Source organism: Electrophorus electricus, chromosome 2 (genome assembly GCF_041902795.1).
Source record: "Electrophorus electricus isolate QZ-2024a chromosome 2, ASM4190279v1, whole genome shotgun sequence".
Taxonomy (NCBI): domain Eukaryota; kingdom Metazoa; phylum Chordata; class Actinopteri; order Gymnotiformes; family Gymnotidae; genus Electrophorus; species Electrophorus electricus.
This window is the reverse complement of record NC_137498.1, coordinates 43,706,874-43,726,222: the sequence shown is the minus strand read 5'-3', so window position 1 is coordinate 43,726,222 and position 19,349 is coordinate 43,706,874. Positions and strand designations below refer to the sequence as shown.

Sequence of the window (19,349 nt, the reverse complement as noted above, 5' to 3'; positions counted from 1 at the left end):
CACATTTATGTCTTGAAGACAATCTGTCATTGTAGAAATCTGAGAATGGACAGAAAGAGAGAAAGACAGGATTAACTGTTTAAGGATGGGGCATCTTTCACAAAAACATTTAGAAATGTTAACTGATTCAAATACTGTACATAAATAATGATTCCAATACTGTACATGAACACTGATTTCAATACTGTACATAAATACTGATTCCAATACCGTACACACATAAATCAGATCATTTACGGGAAGCATAACGAACCATTTATAACTGCTATAAAATCATTAAAAATCTCCATGATCTTTTCGGGGCAGGTTATTTTACTATAATGTAATGGTACGAATTTGTTCTTCTGAATGTTGCACTTATTATGTGTAGTTTGAGTATTTCCCTTCTACAGTAAATTTCCAGTACAGTCCCAAAATGTATGACAAGTACTTAAATTGTTAAATTATAAAAAAATGTTTCAGACAGATATGCATACAAGTAAGAAACTAAGAACAGTCGTCAGTGGGGATACCCATTGTTGAATACAGATGGCTCTTTGCCCTAAAACCAGCCATACGTTTACCTTGACCCCAAGCCCTAAAAATAAAGATGTCACAGGTTGCCTTTTTGGGTCTCCATACATACTCGCTTGCTGCCTGTTTAAACCTTTGCTTGTTTATTTGTCTTGAAATTAGATGTGACGTAAAGCTCATAAAGTGATTAGTGTGCCATTTGACAGGCTATAAATGCATAGGCTGGTCAGTAGAAACGTCAGACACACACACACACACACACAAACACACCTGTGCCTGTCACAAACATAAGGGCTTTGTCTTATAACAGCAGGAGCCAGTCCATCCATTACTGTCAATACTTTTCTTTGGATTTATTTGTCGCATGTAAATCCTCGCTTTACCACACACTCATCTTCTACAGCTGAGGATAAGACACAATGAGATCTGTCCTACAATTAGATCTGTCCTACTGAACTATACTGCAGCGCTTACTTTGACTTTTTTAGAAAATAGTGCAGAAAATCTAAATAAGACAGAATACCACCAGAGTTTGCTTCATCATGGCTCTGATTTGGTTTCTGCCTGTATTAGGTAAGCAGCTAGGAGAGGCAACAGAGTGGAGCAATGATAACAGGAGTTGTGGCTTTATTTAAAATGGGAGGAGCAACACGTCCCTCTGATATAAAGGTCCTCTCCTATATCTCTCACTGAGCTTGGGCTTTCTCCTTCACTCCATCCCTTTCTTTTTCAATCCCCTCACTCTCACCCTGCAAGGGTTTCAAGCTTCATCTTTCCGTCCCCCTCGAGCGATCTGATCCTCTGTCCGTCTCCAGACCCACGGCTGCACTGCTTTTTTTTGTGCGCTTTCGACTCTCTCCGGTCCTCCTCTGTCTCCTTCAGCTGAATTGAGTAAAAAGTGAGCACCATACACCAAGATGGAGGCCGTCAAAAAGAAGATGATGATGTTGAAACTGGATAAGGAGAATGCCCTGGACCAGGCTGAGCAGGCCGAGATGGACAGGAAGGCAGCAGAAGAAAGGAGCAAACAGGTGAGAGAGAGAGAGAGAGAGAGAGAGAGAGAGAGAGAGAGAGAGAGAGAGAGAGAGAGAGAGAGAAGAGGGAGAAAGAGCAAGTGAGAGGAAGAGGAGCTAAGCTTAAAAATCTAAGGCTGTTCAACTAAGCTTTAACAAATGGAATTTTAAAGTGTTTGCAAAGGGTGTAGCTGGGATGGTTAAATGTGTTCTGGTAGACAATTCCTGTAGCAATTAATGAGAGATGATAAAAAATGAAAATATTTTTACCCAGATAGTGACCTGATATTCACAGGTTTGTAGGCTGACTGAATCCAAGTTTTGTTACATTTTGCTTGTTACAAACTAATCTAGTTACATCTTGCTACTAATAAACTAATATAGTTTACAGCCATAATCAATAAAATGTAATGACAACTCAGCGTGATTTGGGCTTCAAATCTGCAGCATAAATTCAATTTGGTGAATTTGGCCCTTAGTTATCTGGAGAAAGTAGGCTATGAGGCAGAAATGTCCCGTGAGCACCTGGAAACAGCTGTAAAGCCTGACGAAATGCCAGCGACAACACAAACCGGCATGGAAACATGGCTCCGGCACCACAGAGTGTGCTTCTCTGACTTCTCAACACTTTGAAAGTCAAGGCCATTTTATCTGACTGCCATGATTCACTAACTGAACAATCCTGTGGAGACAGAAAGAGCTCCAGGACCAGAAAGGGGAGAGGCGTGAGCTTAGGGTGATATTTATACCTGCGGGGTGTCCTGACTTGGCCATAGTGGGATTGAGTGTCTGGGGTAGATGAGGCGGGGGTGTAAAATACCTGAATGGAAATTTAAGTTTAGCATGTGTGGGGCTACAGAGGGGGAGAGTGATCCTATGTGATCCTGGATGTAGCTTGTGTGTGAGGGAGGTGGATATTATGACATCATAGTGACATTTCACACTTTACCAATTACCACCATGTTTATTCTACTTCTCTCTCTCTCTCTCTCTCTCTCTCTCTCTCTCTCTCTCTCTCTCTCTCTCTCTCTCTCTCTCTCTCTCTCTCTCTCTCTCTCTCTCTCTCTCTCTCTCTCTCTCTCTCTCTCTCTCTCTCTCTGATCCCAGCATGAAGATGAACTAATTCAGATGCAGAAGAAGCTAAAGGGCACTGAGGACGAACTGGATAAATATTCGGAGGCCCTGAAGGATGCCCAGGAGAAACTGGAGATAGCTGAGAAGAAGGCCGCTGATGTGAGTGTGGCAACAGTGCGCAGATGCACAAACGCTAATGCACAAACACTAACACCCGCGGAGCCCATCCACAACCCACCGGAGTTCTTATTCGATCCTTCCACAGCTGCCCCTGTCTCGTCTCCCTCTTTAGGCCATGATGTCAACAAAATCTCCCCCACCTGCCATCATACCCGCTGTCTCTATCCCTTTGTACTCTCTTGCCCTGAACCCCCGCCCCCCCACATTTTTCTTCCATTTGCTACTCTCAAGTGCCACTGAGGTGACACAGGGTCTTATTTGACACCACCGCTCTGTGTGGGTGTGCTCCAAGGGGGGGTTATCACCACAAGGTCACTGTTGTTTTAGCTCCAGAGTTATAAATCAGTGTGTCTGAAAGGATTGAGGGATCTCTTTGGGCCATGACAGGTAACAGAGCATTTTCGTGAGCCAAGTAGCTTGGCTTCAAGGATACACAGTGCTGAAAGACCCAGCAGTCTGTTTGAATACAGTCATTCTAAGAGTGACATTTGTCAAATCATTTTTCAGTGCAAAGTAGATCATGAAGGCTCCGGTATTTGCCTTTCAAACTCAGCTGCACAGCTGAAGGAGGAACTGAACTGGATCATCACATTCAATCTCAGGCACTTCAGAAAAACATGGCACTTTTGAATCATTGATAGCATGTAATTTACATCCCCCCCCCCCCCCCCCCACCCCCCACCATTAACTGTTAAGTGCACAGTAGACTTGCAGTGTTAGCTGAACTTTTAAAAGACCAAAAGACCAGTCTACCAATTCTGGGCTCAAGTAAGATATGTAGTTAATTGAGCCCATATAAAGTACAGGACTTTGACAAGCTCAGGTCATGTACAGGACTGTTAGGTGTTAAAGTCAACCTTAAGCTACATTCTCCGCCTGAGATGAGTTCGCCTCTCCATCTTTCATTCCTCTTCCGTTGCCCTCGCCTCCCACACCACCTTTGTGTAAGATTAACGGATTCCCCAACATTCTCGATATAGCAGGCACACCTGTTGTCATAATGTGTGGACTTCAAGTTATGCATGGACTGAATGCAAAGGGCTTTTGTATTGTATGCACCAATCGGTGTGTGTAAGATACAGAGGAAAAGTGTGTGTGTGTGTGTGTGTGTGTGTGTGTGTGTGTGTGTGTGTGTGTGTGTGTGTATACAGTTTCTAGTGAATCTCCATTCTCCATTACACACACACTTCTCCATAAATGTAACTGTCTCTGCAATGTGGCCCCTCGATATTAACACCTTATGGCAGGCCCATTGTCTCCATTGACATCAGTGCTCTAGGGAGACACTGTCATCTGAGGGGGATTTATGGCCTTCAGCAACCTGGCAACCCTGGGACAGTCAGCTGTGGCCGTAAGCTTCTGTTACTGGTGAGGAATGAGCTTGATGCAGCTGTCACTTTGAATTCTATTTAAAACCTAACCTTCAGACAAAAGACCAAAACCAGGCCATCACCTATCTTATAATCAAACTTTAATAGAAACACCCTTCTCCTGCCTTAGAGATATACCATGTAGGTGTCCACTTAGAGCTCAGAAGAGTTTTTTCCCCCACTCATTATAAAGTTGACAAGAACACTGTAATGGATTCAGCAGTCACTGTACTTGAAATATTAAAGGAATATAAAAAAAAAGAAAAAAGAAAAAAGAAAAAAAAAAGAAAAAGAAAAAAGGACCTTGAGTAACTGGCCCTGCATTACCACTGAATTTCCACAACTTAAACTCAGGTGTGCCATATGTCAAGACAGCATCAAAAAAAGAGAACCTCTGACTCCTAACTGAAATGTATGTGAACAACTGAAGTGGATAACATATGTTATCCAAGTTTCAGCATGTGGTGCTTGTTATTTGGGTCTTAAAGTTTGAGATAATGCTATTCACCAATTACAGATGCTTAAAGGCATAATTTACTAAGCTACCAGTTTTTAATTTACCAGTTTTCGTTACCTCTAACTGTGACTGCATCCTCAGACGTACTCACACAAATGTAAAGACCAGTCAATCTTCTCAAATCAGACCAACATATATGTTCACGTTTCTATTCAAGTATGTAATTCTAATCTGCATTGGTACAAAACATGTCATCTTTCTGTTACCAGTATATGTAGACTGGAAATAAGCGTATTTTTTTGTATCTTTTATATAAGCCTAGCAAAACACTGTAGTAAGCAGAGCCATTTATGCAAGTTATTATTGCTAGTGGCATTCCTGTCTGTGGAAAATAGTTGGATGAAACGTCTTACGGACACACTCATGAGAGTTCATATGACTCATTTCATTTTGTGGAAAACCTGACAGCGCAGCACACAGAATCCATATGATCCTTTATTGTCTGTCTGTACTAGCACTAGGAGCTGGTTTTCCACTACTTTAAATATAATAATCTTGCAGTCAAATATGTACTGAATGTTTGAGGCTTTTTTCCTGGCTGCAGGTAAAAAGTTAAATTGGGCAATTAAATCAGAAAGCTACAAAGACAGCCCAAAATCATCTGTGACGTTTGAATGGCACTCTGACGAGACGCTCTCTCACTGAGGACAGTTTTTCACTTTAGCATCAAAACTGGTTGAAGCATTGGCCTTGCCCAGTTCTAAAATGGTCACAAACCGTGGTTCTGAGTGTCTGGCGCCATCTGTGGGTGAGGTCGTAGTAGTGCATACTAAATGGGTCTTGCCGTACAGGAACACTTCACACAATGAAGGGATCAACAGGATATGATCACTACAGCCAGGTCTTACAACGTTCCTCCGAACCACTGGAAAACTGAACCTCAGGATCAGATTGACAGTGTCCCCAGACCCTTACACCTAAACTGTTAAACAAAACACTCATTGCTCATCGTATCCGGATAGTGTAAATATCAAGCACAATCCGTACCCTGAAGCTTTCTTTTAAGTCCTGATGCGTATTTCACTACTGCCATTAAGGATGATGCCAGGATCACTGCTCATGGACCAGTGTGAAGTCAGGGTGAGGACTGATCTGCACACACGTGCCTTCAAGTTCGGTCTTGTTTTCAGACTTCAGTACAGTCACGTTAGATCCAACTGCGTTTACAAAGCTGCGGACTGCTCGTGTAATCCAGGCGTTACAAGATCTGGCAGAGGTGTTCTACATGTGAGGCAGAGGTGTTCTACATGTGAAGAAGGTCCACAGAGGGTCTGAGTAATAATCACGTGATTACACCTGCTGTACCGACTTCATCGTGAGTATGAGTCAGTACTTCTTTCAGCATCTCATTTGGTTATGTAAGAAAAACGGAGACGACCACACAACGTTGCGTTGATTTATGGCACATTTAGTGACGCAGACATGATATAACTATGCCAAAGCAATATATCTTTACAAAGAACCTATTCTGGCAGCTTTGGTACAAAACACGCCTATACTCATTGACTTATTACTTGCCCCCCCCCCAAAAAAAAAGTCGAGAAAAACACACAGTACTCGGGGAGGTTTTAAAACGTCTTGCTTTAACTACAGAAACACGACAGCTTGCCTAGACCCACCCAACGAAGGAATGCCAGGAGCACTGATTCAGCATGCGTTATTCACCTGGACACGTGTAACATAGGGGCGGATTCTCCCGCAAAATTACCGACTCGAGATCAGCGAGCAAGCGCGTGGCGCCTATCGCAGGGGACAGGGAGCGCGCGCACTGCTTCTGACCCGGGGACGGCGTTCCACGCGATATCGTCTCCAAACCTTCGGAGACTGGGCGGAGTAAGCAGGAAGTATACTGAAAAAAAGGGAAGAGCCGAACGAACTAGGGGAGGAGAGACCAGACACACTCTCTCTGTTTTAAAAATTCATCACTTTTAAGTGGAAGGTGGAGAAACAGCAACGTGCAATCGAAGGAGCTAAACCGACACGGCACAGCGGAAGCCAGTGAATTAGGAGAACTTGCCACGTCCTTCTACTGAGAAGAAAAAAAAAGCTTCCTGGCCACCACCGGGATAAGCAAATTGTCAAGAGTTTAAACGCTTTATTAGTTGCATCTTCGAAGTTTCGCAGTTTCGAGTGTGCGTACATAGTAAAGGCCACATTTGCACGGTTGTAGGTGCTGAATGCTGGCGTGTGGTCCTCGCGGTACGTCATCTGTCTGCGCGTGACCGGTTCGGCGGGGCGTTGGTGCTGCTGCAGGGGTTCGAGAGGCCGCTGACCCATCCGCCACACTGATATTAAATCACTTTAAAATGTCCGGAGTCAACAGCATCGACGCCGTGAAAAGAAAGATCAAGGTTTTACAGCAACAGGCGGATGAAGCGGAAGAAAGGGCCGAGACTTTGCAGCGACAGGTGGAGGAGGAGAAGCGTGCACGCGAGCAGGTACCCGCAACACAGTTTTGGGGGGCATTTTTGAAACCTCGAGGGTGGAAAGTACGCCGCGAGCCTGCGCGAGGTTCGGCTCGCTTCACACCCTCTACCCACGAGAGGCATTTCGAGGCGGCATCCTAGCATGACTTCCTCGTTACTGTCATAAAGTTACCACTGACTTGTTAGATAAGTGGACTGTATCTATGTTTCTTGTTTTTATTTGGTAGGGTTACGCACAAATGGTGCAAGCTGTTTCCTTCTATCTGATTTGGCCTGCAGCCTACCGTTCTGAGATGAAAACATTTTCTTAGTTTATTGCCTGTACGTTCTACGTGTTCCGTTTTAATGAATGGTACAAATTTCGTATTTTATGCATTGATTTCTTGCCTGTAGTTTTGCTGTACATTTTATTATAAGCAATGTTTCTTTTTTTGCAAGCCTACTCGCCGAATCAGGTTCAAAGCCAACTGGTCTTTTTAAAATCGGTCTCGTGTTCCCACGTTTGGCTTTGAGCGCGCGGCGTCACAGGTGCAGCGCACCGTTCACCTTTGTTCGTCTGCTTACGGTTTCTTTGTCTCTAATTCATGTGCTTCACGGGACTGACATGGTTATTGACATGGTAATTATTGTCCAGCGGAAATGTCACGTAGCCGTTCGAGCATGTTTTGTGCATCATCCGAGATGAGCTCGCCCCGGCCTCAAGGTTGCTTAGTCCTTATTAGGAGCTAAACTCCACGGTTCGGAGACTATGTCGTAATATCCGGAAGCCAGGCGATGTAGCGTGCCATCCCCCAGCGGAGTGTGTGCCGAGAGTGGTGGTACCCCTATTGCGTCTATAACTACTTCTGTCGCTTCAGGAGATTCTTTTAACGGATTGAAAGGGCCACGGATTGAAGACGTGTCTGTTTCTGGTTTTAATGAATAAACTCGCATGAAGGTTTTTTTTTTTGTCTCCCTTTTTATAGTTTATATTGCAACACCTTGGTGTTTAAGTGGATAGTGTGAACATGGATGGTAATCAGTGTCTGTGGGAGGAGTATAGCACATACTGTTTGTCTGTATAAATGGTCACCTCTGCCAGGAGCCCCTGTCCCTTCACTGTTCAGTCATTGACTATATTTGTCTTGACATGTCAAGATTGGTCTAGCTCTTAAGATCTATCACCCCCTGCATACTCTCATATTACAGGAGTATGTTGACATCACTGTGTGTGTGTGTGTGTGTGTGTGTGTGTGTGTGTGGTAGGCTGAGGCAGAGGTGGCCTCTCTGAACAGGCGTATCCAGCTGGTCGAGGAGGAGCTGGATAGGGCTCAGGAGAGACTGGCCACCGCCCTGCAGAAGCTGGAGGAGGCAGAGAAAGCCGCAGATGAGAGCGAGAGGTAGAGCCGCTTCCCACCTGGTGACCACCGGCTTACGGCTCGCCTGCACACACCGGATTGTTCTGCAGTAAATCGGATGACTCGCACAGGCAAACCCTTCTCTTCTCTCCATGTTTGTCACAGAGGGATGAAGGTGATCGAGAACAGGGCTCTGAAGGATGAGGAGAAGATGGAACTGCAGGAGATACAGCTGAAGGAAGCCAAGCACATTGCGGAGGAGGCTGACCGCAAGTATGAAGAGGTGGGCAGTGTGTTGGTACTCTGTGTGTGTATGGGGGCGGGGGAGGTCTGTGCTTGCTCACTCACAGACGATGTGTATGACTGGTAAGTATTTGCATGGCACAGAGGTGGAGGTCATGTGTAACAATGTGAAAGGTCACCAGATGTGCTTATGCTTGTGGGTAGGAAAAGCCTCCTCTGTATACCAGCTGGGAGGTACAGAGGACATCCACATGTGCTCCGACTTAACTAACTGAGTGTGTGTCCGTACAGGTGGCCCGTAAGCTGGTGATTGTGGAGGGAGAGCTTGAGCGCACTGAGGAGAGGGCGGAGCTTGCTGAGGCGTGAGTTCCATCTCAACATGCCCTGCATGTTCTACACACACTGAAGTCTGTCTCCATATCCAAACTCTGCATGTGCATGTCAGAAGGATTGCTGTGTCATAACCAGAGTACAGCAAGTGCACGTGTGTGTGTTCAACCTTCTCTCATCCCTGTGTTTGTCCATGTTTGACCCTCGGTGTGACCCATTCGAACTAACAGTACTAAGAAGCAGTTGGAGGAGGAGCTGAGAGTTCTGGGTCAAGCAACGAAGACACTGCAGGCTTCAGAGGACAAGGTAGAAGGGGCACTGTGCCAAATTCACATTTTTGTGTTATTCATTTTCCAAGTTTTTGGAGGTAAGTGTCATACGGCTACTGGGCAGACGTGTATTGAAGTGGAACCTGACGATTTCAGATCTGCATCTCTTGAGAACTTTGAGATTGAGAGAGGTGGCTGTGCAAATATGTTTGAGTGGGTTGTGGGATCAGTGAAGCCCTTAACCAAAACGATACCGAGGTCCATCCTTCAAAAAACAGCGTTCTCATTCTTTGCTTCTACTGTCCTGTGCTGCTTTAAGTCAGTTTTTTAACTTCCTTCATCCTCTCCACTAACCCCACTCCCACTGGTACAAATCTGCTTGTGCAAGCCTGGCCTGATGCCCATTTAGCATGTGGTGCTTAGCATGATGGCTTGTTTCCCATAGCATTCCCAAAACCGTGCGTTTTGCTGAGGGCCTGAGCATGAGCGGCTCAATGTTGGAAAAAGGCTCCTCCGGCTTCCTCCGAGCTTTTGTTCTTCTGCTACTCTTAGTCACGTTCCATTTCTCTGGTCCCACCCCCCCTCCCCTGTGGCCCCTGTTTTTCCATCTGTCTTTTCCTGCTGCTCTTTCCTGATATCGCAAATGGCTGCCGCGTTGACAGCAAGTGCGCTGAGCTGGAGGAAGAGCTGAAAAACGTCACCAACAACCTAAAGAGTCTGGAAGCGCAGGCTGAGAAGGTAGGGCCCGCGTGTACTGTGTGAGCTCAGCCGGAGCACGTGCGGTGGGGATGGTCTTGCAGACGGGGTTGCTGGTCTGCGCTCTCCCTGCCCAGTCTTGCAGACCAGTCACATCCTCCTGCTTTAATGAGTGGCCTTTGCCTGCCTGTGCAGCTGTGTTCCACCTCCTGCTTGGAAAAAGGCCAAGCGTGGATGCTCTCATTATGACGTTGGCACATTACATCAGGAATAAGCTTTAATCAAAAGCATGGAGGCATTTTCCCCTCCTGCTAATGCCCATTTTGAGCCCTGAATATTCTGGGTGTGATGGTGTCCCGGCTCCTGAAGCAGAGTCACTCCGTCGTCGTTTCGCAATGCTACTGTGATAGAAACCACAAGTTTTGTTACATGGGATAGCTGTGATGGTGGAATGTTTAACACATCAGTTACAATGGTTTGGATGCTAGGATTTTATTTTGGTGGGTTGGCCTGTATCTTGAAAGTCAAATGTTGATTACCACAAATTCTTATGGGGGAGGCTTAAAAGGACGTTTCAGGTTTTAAAGAATTTAAGTCATCTGTACAACTTCACATAGAAAACATTTTGACTGCTCCTCAGGCAGTTACATTGACCTAAGCAGTAGTAAGAGTGGGTTTATATTAATTTGAGAAAAATGCATTAAAAAAAACAAGGATAACATATTTGCGTTGCAGATGCAGGTTACATTCACTGCACGTGAGATGTACAAATTTTTTGTTTCTGTCTTGTGATGTAGGGAATTCACTGAGCTGAGGGCATCAGGGCACATGGTTTGTGGGAGCCTTATATGGAATTGAGCCTTTCTTGTGCAACATTGTTTGCATAGTCTGATTTATACTCTGGAAGCATGGGTCTGAACTTGTGTATCTAGTGTGGGCCAAACACAATCGGAAATGATATATAACAGTCCTTTATATATGCAGTAGTGCAAAACTATTTTACAGATAGAAATCACTATTAGGAGAAGCATGCCTTTTCCTTTCACAATAATGTTTCTTGAGTGTCCTTGTAACTACTGAAAATGAAATTCTGCTGTCTCAGCATTCCATGCATAAATGCAGCAATTTTTAAAAATGTATTTATTTTTCCCGTGTCCTACCTGCCGCTGCATTGCTGTGGTTGCATTCCTCCACACAAGTCCGGATCTGTTTAGAGTCCTGGCAATGCAGCCAGCAGCTCTCAACCCCGGCATCGTGAGCCTCGAGCCTCGTGTTACAGCTGCACCAGAGCTGGGGGGAACAAAAAAAAAAACACACCTAATTTGTTTAGACTGTTTGGACTTTAGTCTTAATGAGTAAGTTGGATTATTTTTGTGGGTGATCAAGGTGTACTGAGAAATGTGTGTAAATCCTAAATTTGCATCCTACACCTCCCGCTATTTTTCTGTAGTACTCCCAGAAGGAGGACAAGTACGAGGAGGAGATCAAGATCCTGACGGATAAACTGAAAGAGGTGAGTGGCAGCTGTGGGTTCCTGGCCCCTTTCTCATAACTTCAGGCTGGCTGGGTCTCTCTGTCCCTGGTGCCAGTGAAAATTCAGAAAAGGCTTCTGCTGCGTCCCATAGGCTGAGACCCGCGCTGAGTTTGCTGAGAGGTCCGTGGCCAAACTGGAGAAGACGATCGACGACCTAGAAGGTACAGCCCCCTCCCTCTCTCCCTCCCCCATGATCTTCAGCTTTATGACCCCTGTGATCTTCCTCTTCTCTTCCTACCACTTCTCTTTATCACAAACCATCCTCCTCCTCTCCTTTACTGTTTGCTTCTCTTCTTCACATTCTCCACTTTCCCTTCATGTCCTTTTGGTTTCCTGTCCTACGTGACATCCTAATGCTTTGACCATAATTCTCCCTTCCTTTATTCTTGCTGTACTTTTCTTTCTTACTTGCTTTCTCTCTTTCTCCTCTGTAAACAGATGAGCTCTATGCTCAGAAACTCAAGTACAAAGCCATTAGTGAAGAGCTGGATCATGCCCTCAACGACATGACATCTATGTAATTACTGTGTGTGTGTGCGTGTTTGCATGCCTGATCTTGCACCTGATGTTTTTGTTGTGAACCAGTGTCAGTTGGAGTGGCCAGAGTACACTTTAATTAAACGACGAGTGTACTGAACTTAGATCCACATGCTAAGAACTGGCACTGCAGGTGTAACATTTGTAATAGATTTTGGGCACAGTGGTAGCTCAGTGGTTAAGGTACTGGACTAGTAATCAGAAGGTTGCCAGTTTCAAGTCCCATCACTGCCAAGTTACCACTGTTGGGCCCCTGACCCTTAACCCTCAGTTGTTCAAATTGTAATCAGTCATAATTGTAAGTTGCTTTGGATAAAGATGTCTGCTAAATGCTGTAAATCTTAACCTAATAGATGCCCTGTGCATGCATGTGTGTGTTTTGACTGAAGCAGGGACTGCACTGTGTTCTCTGAAAACAAGAGAAAACAAAGCTTTAAAGCACAGTCTTGTTCCTTGCTCAGATACAATACTGACTCTCAGACTTCTAAGGTTGCTGTGGTGAGGCATTAACACAACTAACCTGTTTTTGATTGGCGAACAATGTCTGTTTTTAACTATATCTCTCATTTTGGCCGTGGAAATAGACGGATGTGCTTTGAGGGGTTTGTAGTGAGGCGCTTGTGTTCCGTCTGTTCACAGATAAGTTTCTGGATTTTACCCTGGCTGGCTCTGACTTCTTCAAGAAATTCTGCTCCATCCTCTGTGCCTTCTGCTCATTTTCATCGCTCGCTCCCCTCCCTCATCTTCCTCTCTTCCCCTCTGTCTCTGCAGTTTTATGTATCTGTTCTCTATTTGTGTTTCAGTCAGTATTTATGAAGTATTTTCCTGTCTTTTTTTCTTCTACACTGTTGTACGTATTGTAATTACATCAGATGGTATATGAGTACCATGCACTTGAAGTCTTTTGCTTAAATTTTTTTTCCTTCTTTTCATCTTCAGTCCTGTCCTTTTGTCTTCTTGCTTTATTTAGATGTACCTGTTTAAATGCAAAATGAAGGGAAGGGAGAACGAAGTTCTTGTCCTCTCTTTTAAATATGTACCATCTCACCTTCTTGGCATGCCATAAACAAAGAAATTGTGACAGTAATGAGGCTTTCTTGCTTAGTGTCTCCAAGGTCAGCTGAGAAAGGCGAGAGCAGAACACAAATTGACTTTACATTGAGCAGTAATGCATATTTTGAAATTACATAATTAACGTTGCTGGTTGTGCAGTGTTTGTATAGCACTTATGTGGATTATAGATCACTAGAAGACTTATCCTCTGAAGCAATATGGCTTTTCTACCTGCTTTGGTCAAATATTACCTCCTACTCGATACACACACTTTGACATTTTAACATGAAGTGTCCTTCAATACTGTGATGTTGGGGTCAGCCGATGTTCTGTCAGTCTGAAGCGTTTTCTTAATAGTTACTAAGGAGTCAATAAAAAGGAAAAATGGTGTACTTTTCAGATATGTAATAAAGAGAAAACGCCCACGAGGTAGAGCTGGGAGGTGGTGAGTTTTTAATGATGAGTTCATACAGCAAAAAACTCGAGAATGAAAGCATACAGGCTTATACCTGAATTGTGATCCAGAAGCTTTTAAGTTTCACACTTCTCCTCAAGATGCTTGCTGGCTTTTAACTCATAGCTGTCAGTCACGGGCGAAGATCAGGCTCATAAAATAATTTGTTCAATAGAGTTTATTTCTCAAATAGAGGCCAGCCAACATACAGTATAATTTAATTATTATACTATTGACATATTGTGATTCTGCTCTTACAAAAGGCTGTGATGTGCAGATGAGCTCTCACAGCCAATCACAGATTACATTTTGTAAGTACTGGGACATTCCAGAGAAGACCTCTGTGGATGCTTTTATGACTGCATTTAGATGATACCATTTACTGTTTTGCTCACAGTAAGGCAAGGCCAAATTTTTTTCAGGCGAGGCACATCACAACTGTGATATGCATTAGTACACTTTCCAGCCCCTTATTGGTGGTATTCAAACCAATTGACACCATTATAAATCCTTGTAAGTGTACAGTTGATATCTATAGCTAATCTGTTGCAATGCATAATTTTGTTATCCAGCCAGTGATTAGTTTTGTCCTCCTTACTTGAGGACAGCAGGAGGCTGGATATTGTTTTTGTGGCATGTCACCCAGCACTGACATATGTAAAACTGGCAACGCTACTACTACAACTGCCAGAATAAACCAGCTTTACACCACCAACACTTCTGGGTCCCTGCTGCACGGCGAATGGTCCATCACCCAGATGATATCTGGTAGTAAGTGGTCCTGTGTCAGAAACCGACTGATGCACGGTAAAGTCAGGCCGACGTATGCCAAGAGTAGAGTTAGAGACTGTACACTTTTAAAAGGCATTTGTAGGAGTGCATCCAATAAGCTGACATGTAAATGTAGGTTAAGGTAGGTATCTAATCAAATGGTTTGATTTAATATATAGTATAATTAACTATATTGTACAGCGCGTTTAGAACACCTTTTATATTTGTATGGTTTTTAAAGTGCAACAAACAAAATTAGTCTTAACAATAAATAAAGGTCTTTGCAAATGTATTTTGCAGGTTTCCATGGTTGACACTAGTTTAAATTGTGTAAATTGTTCCCTACTTTGCAGAAAAACTGAAAAACGCCAAAGAGGAGAACGTCAAGATCCATGCCACCTTGGACCAGACCCTGAGCGAGCTCAACAGCTTCTAAAGGTCGTGGACCAAGATGCTCCCCATTTTCCTTTGCCGACACGGTCATCTCACCTCCTCTGTCATTCGGTCCAGCCTTAATTTACTCAGTAACTTGTCTTCCTCTGTCCCACTTTGTTAAGGCTGAGCTCAGTCAACCATTTCCTGGAACTTTCAGCAAAGCTCTTAGCGTTTCCTCGGACCTGTTGAGTCCGCCAGTCTGCCGGCCTTGTGATTTCGGCACCAGCGTCATGGGTGGTTCTGGAGTGGTGGTGGTGGTGGTTTTGCTTTTTGTTTTTGTTTGTTTGTTTTTCCTTTGTTTCTTGGAAGAGCTTCTGTGAGTTTTTCCCACGTGCCAATTATTTGGTCGAGATGTTTTGTTATAGGTGTTGCTTTGGTTCTGTTCAAATTTAATGCTTTCCACGATCCTTCATCTTCCTGACCCAAAAGCCTTTTTGAACATGGTGACTGAGCTTTTTCCAATGAATTTCTTTCATATTTGTATTGTTTAAATATAATTTCCATGCTCAGCTTTCTTGTTTATTGCCCCCTTCTCTCACCTTTTGTGTTTAGTTTATATAAGCTTTTGGAACTAAAACCACACAAGGTCACATATATAAAACAGTATACTTCATAATTCTGTAAAGGCTGCTAGTTTTTGAAATGGGAGCCTTTATTCATATTTGAGTCTTAATTTTACGTGTGTTCTGTGTGGGTATTATGGTTGTCTTCCTGAAATTGAACAGTTTCCTCTGTACCAGTGTATTAGAACCACTGTGTGTTGAAACACTGCACACGTGGGGACTTAAATCAACAAACCCCAGAGCAGAAGGAGTCACATCATCCATTTTATTAAAAATAATAGACTACGTTCACTTTTAATAGCGCTCTAGTTAGGTCATCCAAGTAGATAGTCTTGGTTTTTTTTGCAGCATTACCTGCCAAATTGGATGCTCAGGCACCTATATATATTTTTTTGAAAAGTGTGCATTCCTAAAGATGTTACAGACAGGGCAGCTGGGAGTAAAGTAACATTTAAAAGTAAATAAATAAAATAAAAATAAAATAAAAAGTAAATAAATAAAATAAAAATAAAATAAAAAGTAAATAAATTAGTAAATAAATTAATCATTTATTAGCATAGTTAAGTGGAAATGCCCCAAATGCAAATATAATAATCATTTTATTACTGTGTGTTTTTGTATTTTTTTTAAAAAAAACAAAACACATTAGTCACAACATCATAAAACCCTTCATGTGTGTATAAAGAAACAAATGGCAGCTTATTTTAATTTGCTTGAAGTGAGGTATTGAAGCAAACTCCACTGTTTTATTGGGGAAATATCAGATTTATTTAGTAGACCTTAATATAATTTCTCATCGAATTCTAGAGTTCCATTCCATCAGTATCTGGATGCAAGATTGACAAAATTTTAAATATATTTGGGTGGTACTCCAGCACATATATAATTTAACTGAAATGATATTTACATGAACAGAAATATGTGAATATTAGTCCAACTAAGACTGTATGTTTGGATTTAGAGTTGATCATGTAAACAGCACTTTCTAACTGTAATAGAGTTAAGCTCTTAAATCAACCTATGATCTTGGCTAGTCTGTTCAAGCAGCGATATCTGGACATCTATCTAAATGCACGAGGAGTGTTGCATATCCACAAGGTTGGCAGTGGTAGGCCAGTGTTTAACGTACTTGACTAGTAATCAGAAGGTTGCCAGTTCAAGTCGCACTACCACCAATTTAGCAGTTGTGCTCCTGAGCAAGACTCAATACTCAAGTTGTATTCAGACATAATTCTAAGTTGCTTTAGATAAAGGCATCAATTAAATTCTGTAAATGTTCTCTGCTTATTCTCATCACTTGCTTGTGTTTCCCCCCTGGTTCTTAAAGACATGCTCATTGGGGTATAGTTTATGGAATTTACTTTTGGAAACACTTTTATTACATTTACATTTTGCTGATGCTTTTACCCAAAGCAGCTTAGTTATGACTGAACATAATTTTAATTATTGCAGATTAAGGGTCTTGCTCAGGGGCTCAACAGTGGTAAATTGGCAGTGGTGGGGCTTGAACTGGAGACCTTCAGATTACTAGTCAAATATCTTAACAGCTGAGACACTGCTGCCCCCAAGAATTATGTACCATTGTGGGGCCAATGGCTTACTGAAGGATCATTGGTTTTTGAGGCCTTTGGTTTGATCTGAGCAGTTGTCTCTCCAGCACACTTCAGTATTCATCCTAATGCTGGTCATCATATTAAAAATAAACACAAGGATGCTCATTGTACAGTGATTTTTCCTGTATGGTCGCTGGTCTCAGAGTCTATTATAGCTCACCCAGTATAGCTGTAGAAATACATTGTACAGCAACCTGCTCTAATTTTCAAGTTGACTTATTACCACAAAAATGCTTTGTCATGTTTCTCCCCCCCCCCCCCCCCCCCCAAAAAAAAAAAAACCAAAAAAATTATTGAATAAAAAAGGTTGTTTGGCATGTTCACATCAAGAATGGAATGAATGGCCATGTACTTCCAACTTTTCTATAGCCTGCCACAACCTGTGACAGCTAACTGGCATGCTTATTAGCATCTAAATGACAGTACAGAGAGGAAGCGACTGTTTCTGTGGCATTTCTTGCTTACAAGAAAATTGCCCTTTTAATAACCATTGGGAAGAAGTTTGTTGCAACTATCTGTCCTGATTTTTTTTGCTCTGGTTTGTTTTGTTGGTTTACAGAAGTATGTGATTAAAATCCTATTCCACTAAATTTATAGGTAAGTGCTTTATTTTTCCTGTCAAGGCACAGTTATACAATTAGTGATTTATCCATTGAGGATAGATGCTGCCTCTTAAAGAAAAATTACAGAAGGCTTCCACAAAACTACGCCTTGTCACGTACAGTAAGAGCTGTATATTTTAGCTAAAATTATTTTTCAGTGTTTCTTCTAAAAAGGATAGTAATTAAATAATGTTTAAAATGTTTTAATCAATGATGGTGTTTGCCATTTCATTAAATGATAAAGCATGCAAAATTTTATTTTGACATTTTTAAATTTGAGTTACTGTGCATATATGTGCACTTCAACTTGATCTTCATGTGTAATTTTTTTCCACTTGTTTCAGTTTCCATTTATTTTAGACATTCAACAATGCACATTAGTTAAATAAAGTTAAACCTAAATAAATATGTATGAAATAACTAAATAACAGTTAAACTGAACAAATAATGCTGCATAAATTATAACTCCCAATAGTGTGTTAGTTCTGTAAACTGCTAAATGAAAATGCAGTGCTTAATGACTGCAAATATGAAATGACTATGATGTACTCAGACCATAAATAATCTTTTAACAATTTTTGTAGTCGAGTCTGTTTTCCCCCTGTCCAATCTTATACGGTTTCCTCTGAGATTCTAATTTTGGTTTTACCTAAAATCAGCACAGTATAGCACTACGAAGGTAATCTGTTTTGGCTAATTTGATGTCATAATTTCAACCTCAACAAACGGACTCTTCTCTTTTTTCCCCCTCAAATCATGTCGGCATTGAAATGCCTACATAATGTCTGTGAACACATCAGATTTTAATTTCAGTTTGCTGGTGTGGTAAAGGAGTTATGCTGAAAACATGACATGAAACTATAAAGTAAGTCATGTTTTTTTCATATATTTATTCAGAGGAACATTTAAAGACTGTTTTAAAATAGTGGATCGTTTTCTGATTTCCATGCAGGTCTGTCCCTCAGGCGGAGTTGCCTCCTCCCAAACAGACAAGGCATTTTACGATTAGCTTTCATTACCACTGCAATGGTGCAGGAGTCCGGCTTCAGGATGGCCTCACACCAGTCAGGGAAATCTACAGGTTGCTTTCCACTATGGGCCAGCAAAGAATATTAAAAAAATTAATGGAGTGAGCTCATTTGTGTGCGCGAGTAAACGAGTGTGTATGTCTGTCTGAGACTTACTGTTCGCAGCAGCCCACTCCAACTGGTTCAAAACACACACACTGGAAACACTGGTCGTTTAGCCAGCTCTCCCCTATGTCAAACCGCTGACCATTGTGTTCACATGTGGCTATAGGAAGAAATGAAAGGGAGAGGTAAAACCCGATCCCTGAGCCCTCATTTAATACCAACGAACATGATTACCTACAGAATACCATTACAGCAAGGTCCTCGAAACTCATAAAATAGTACAAATTATATTTTCAAATTTCCCTCTATCAATTAACATTGTATCAAAACCTCAAAGAATTGTGAAGGATGTTTTAGAAGCTATGTTGGAGATCTACGCTTAATAAAATCCCATTCAATTATCTAATTCTTAGGTGACCTCAGAGTGAACTACTTGCATAAATGTTAAAAATGATGTTCATTATTATACACAGCTCGTATTTTCATGGATATTATGGATATGTTTGGACTCCAGGGAAAAGTGACCCAAATGTTGTTGGGTTTTTTTTTTTGCTGTTGCATCATTCATTTATATTTACAGCATTTACCAGACACTTTTATCCAAAGCTACTTACAATTATGACTGAATACAACTTGAGTAAGTGAGGGTAAAGGGTCTTGCTCAAGGTCCAACAGTGACGACTTAC

At 42.2% G+C, this 19,349-nt stretch overlaps 1 protein-coding gene across 9 annotated transcripts; it reads left to right on the top strand.

Moving 5' to 3' along the window:
* Positions 1-1,190: 1,190 nt before the first annotated feature.
* Positions 1,191-17,518, top strand: tpm3 (tropomyosin 3). 9 transcript variants are annotated; one of them, XM_081705704.1, is made up of 10 exons: positions 1,191-1,544; positions 2,634-2,759; positions 8,339-8,472; positions 8,596-8,713; positions 8,965-9,035; positions 9,234-9,309; positions 11,419-11,481; positions 11,594-11,663; positions 11,941-12,019; positions 14,671-17,518. In XM_081705704.1, the coding sequence occupies exons 1-10, from the start codon at positions 1,431-1,433 to the stop codon at positions 14,831-14,833; spliced, it is 1,014 nt and encodes a 337-aa protein (XP_081561830.1). In that variant the 5' UTR covers positions 1,191-1,430; the 3' UTR covers positions 14,834-17,518. The 9 variants fall into 9 exon arrangements, with proteins under 9 accessions (XP_081561830.1, XP_026884406.2, XP_026884404.2 ...); XM_027028603.3 differs by lacking the exon at positions 14,671-17,518 and adding an exon at positions 12,679-13,524 and having other exon boundaries at positions 1,192-1,544; XM_027028600.3 differs by lacking the exons at positions 9,234-9,309; positions 14,671-17,518 and adding exons at positions 9,935-10,010; positions 12,679-13,524 and having other exon boundaries at positions 1,194-1,544.
* Positions 17,519-19,349: the final 1,831 nt, after the last annotated feature.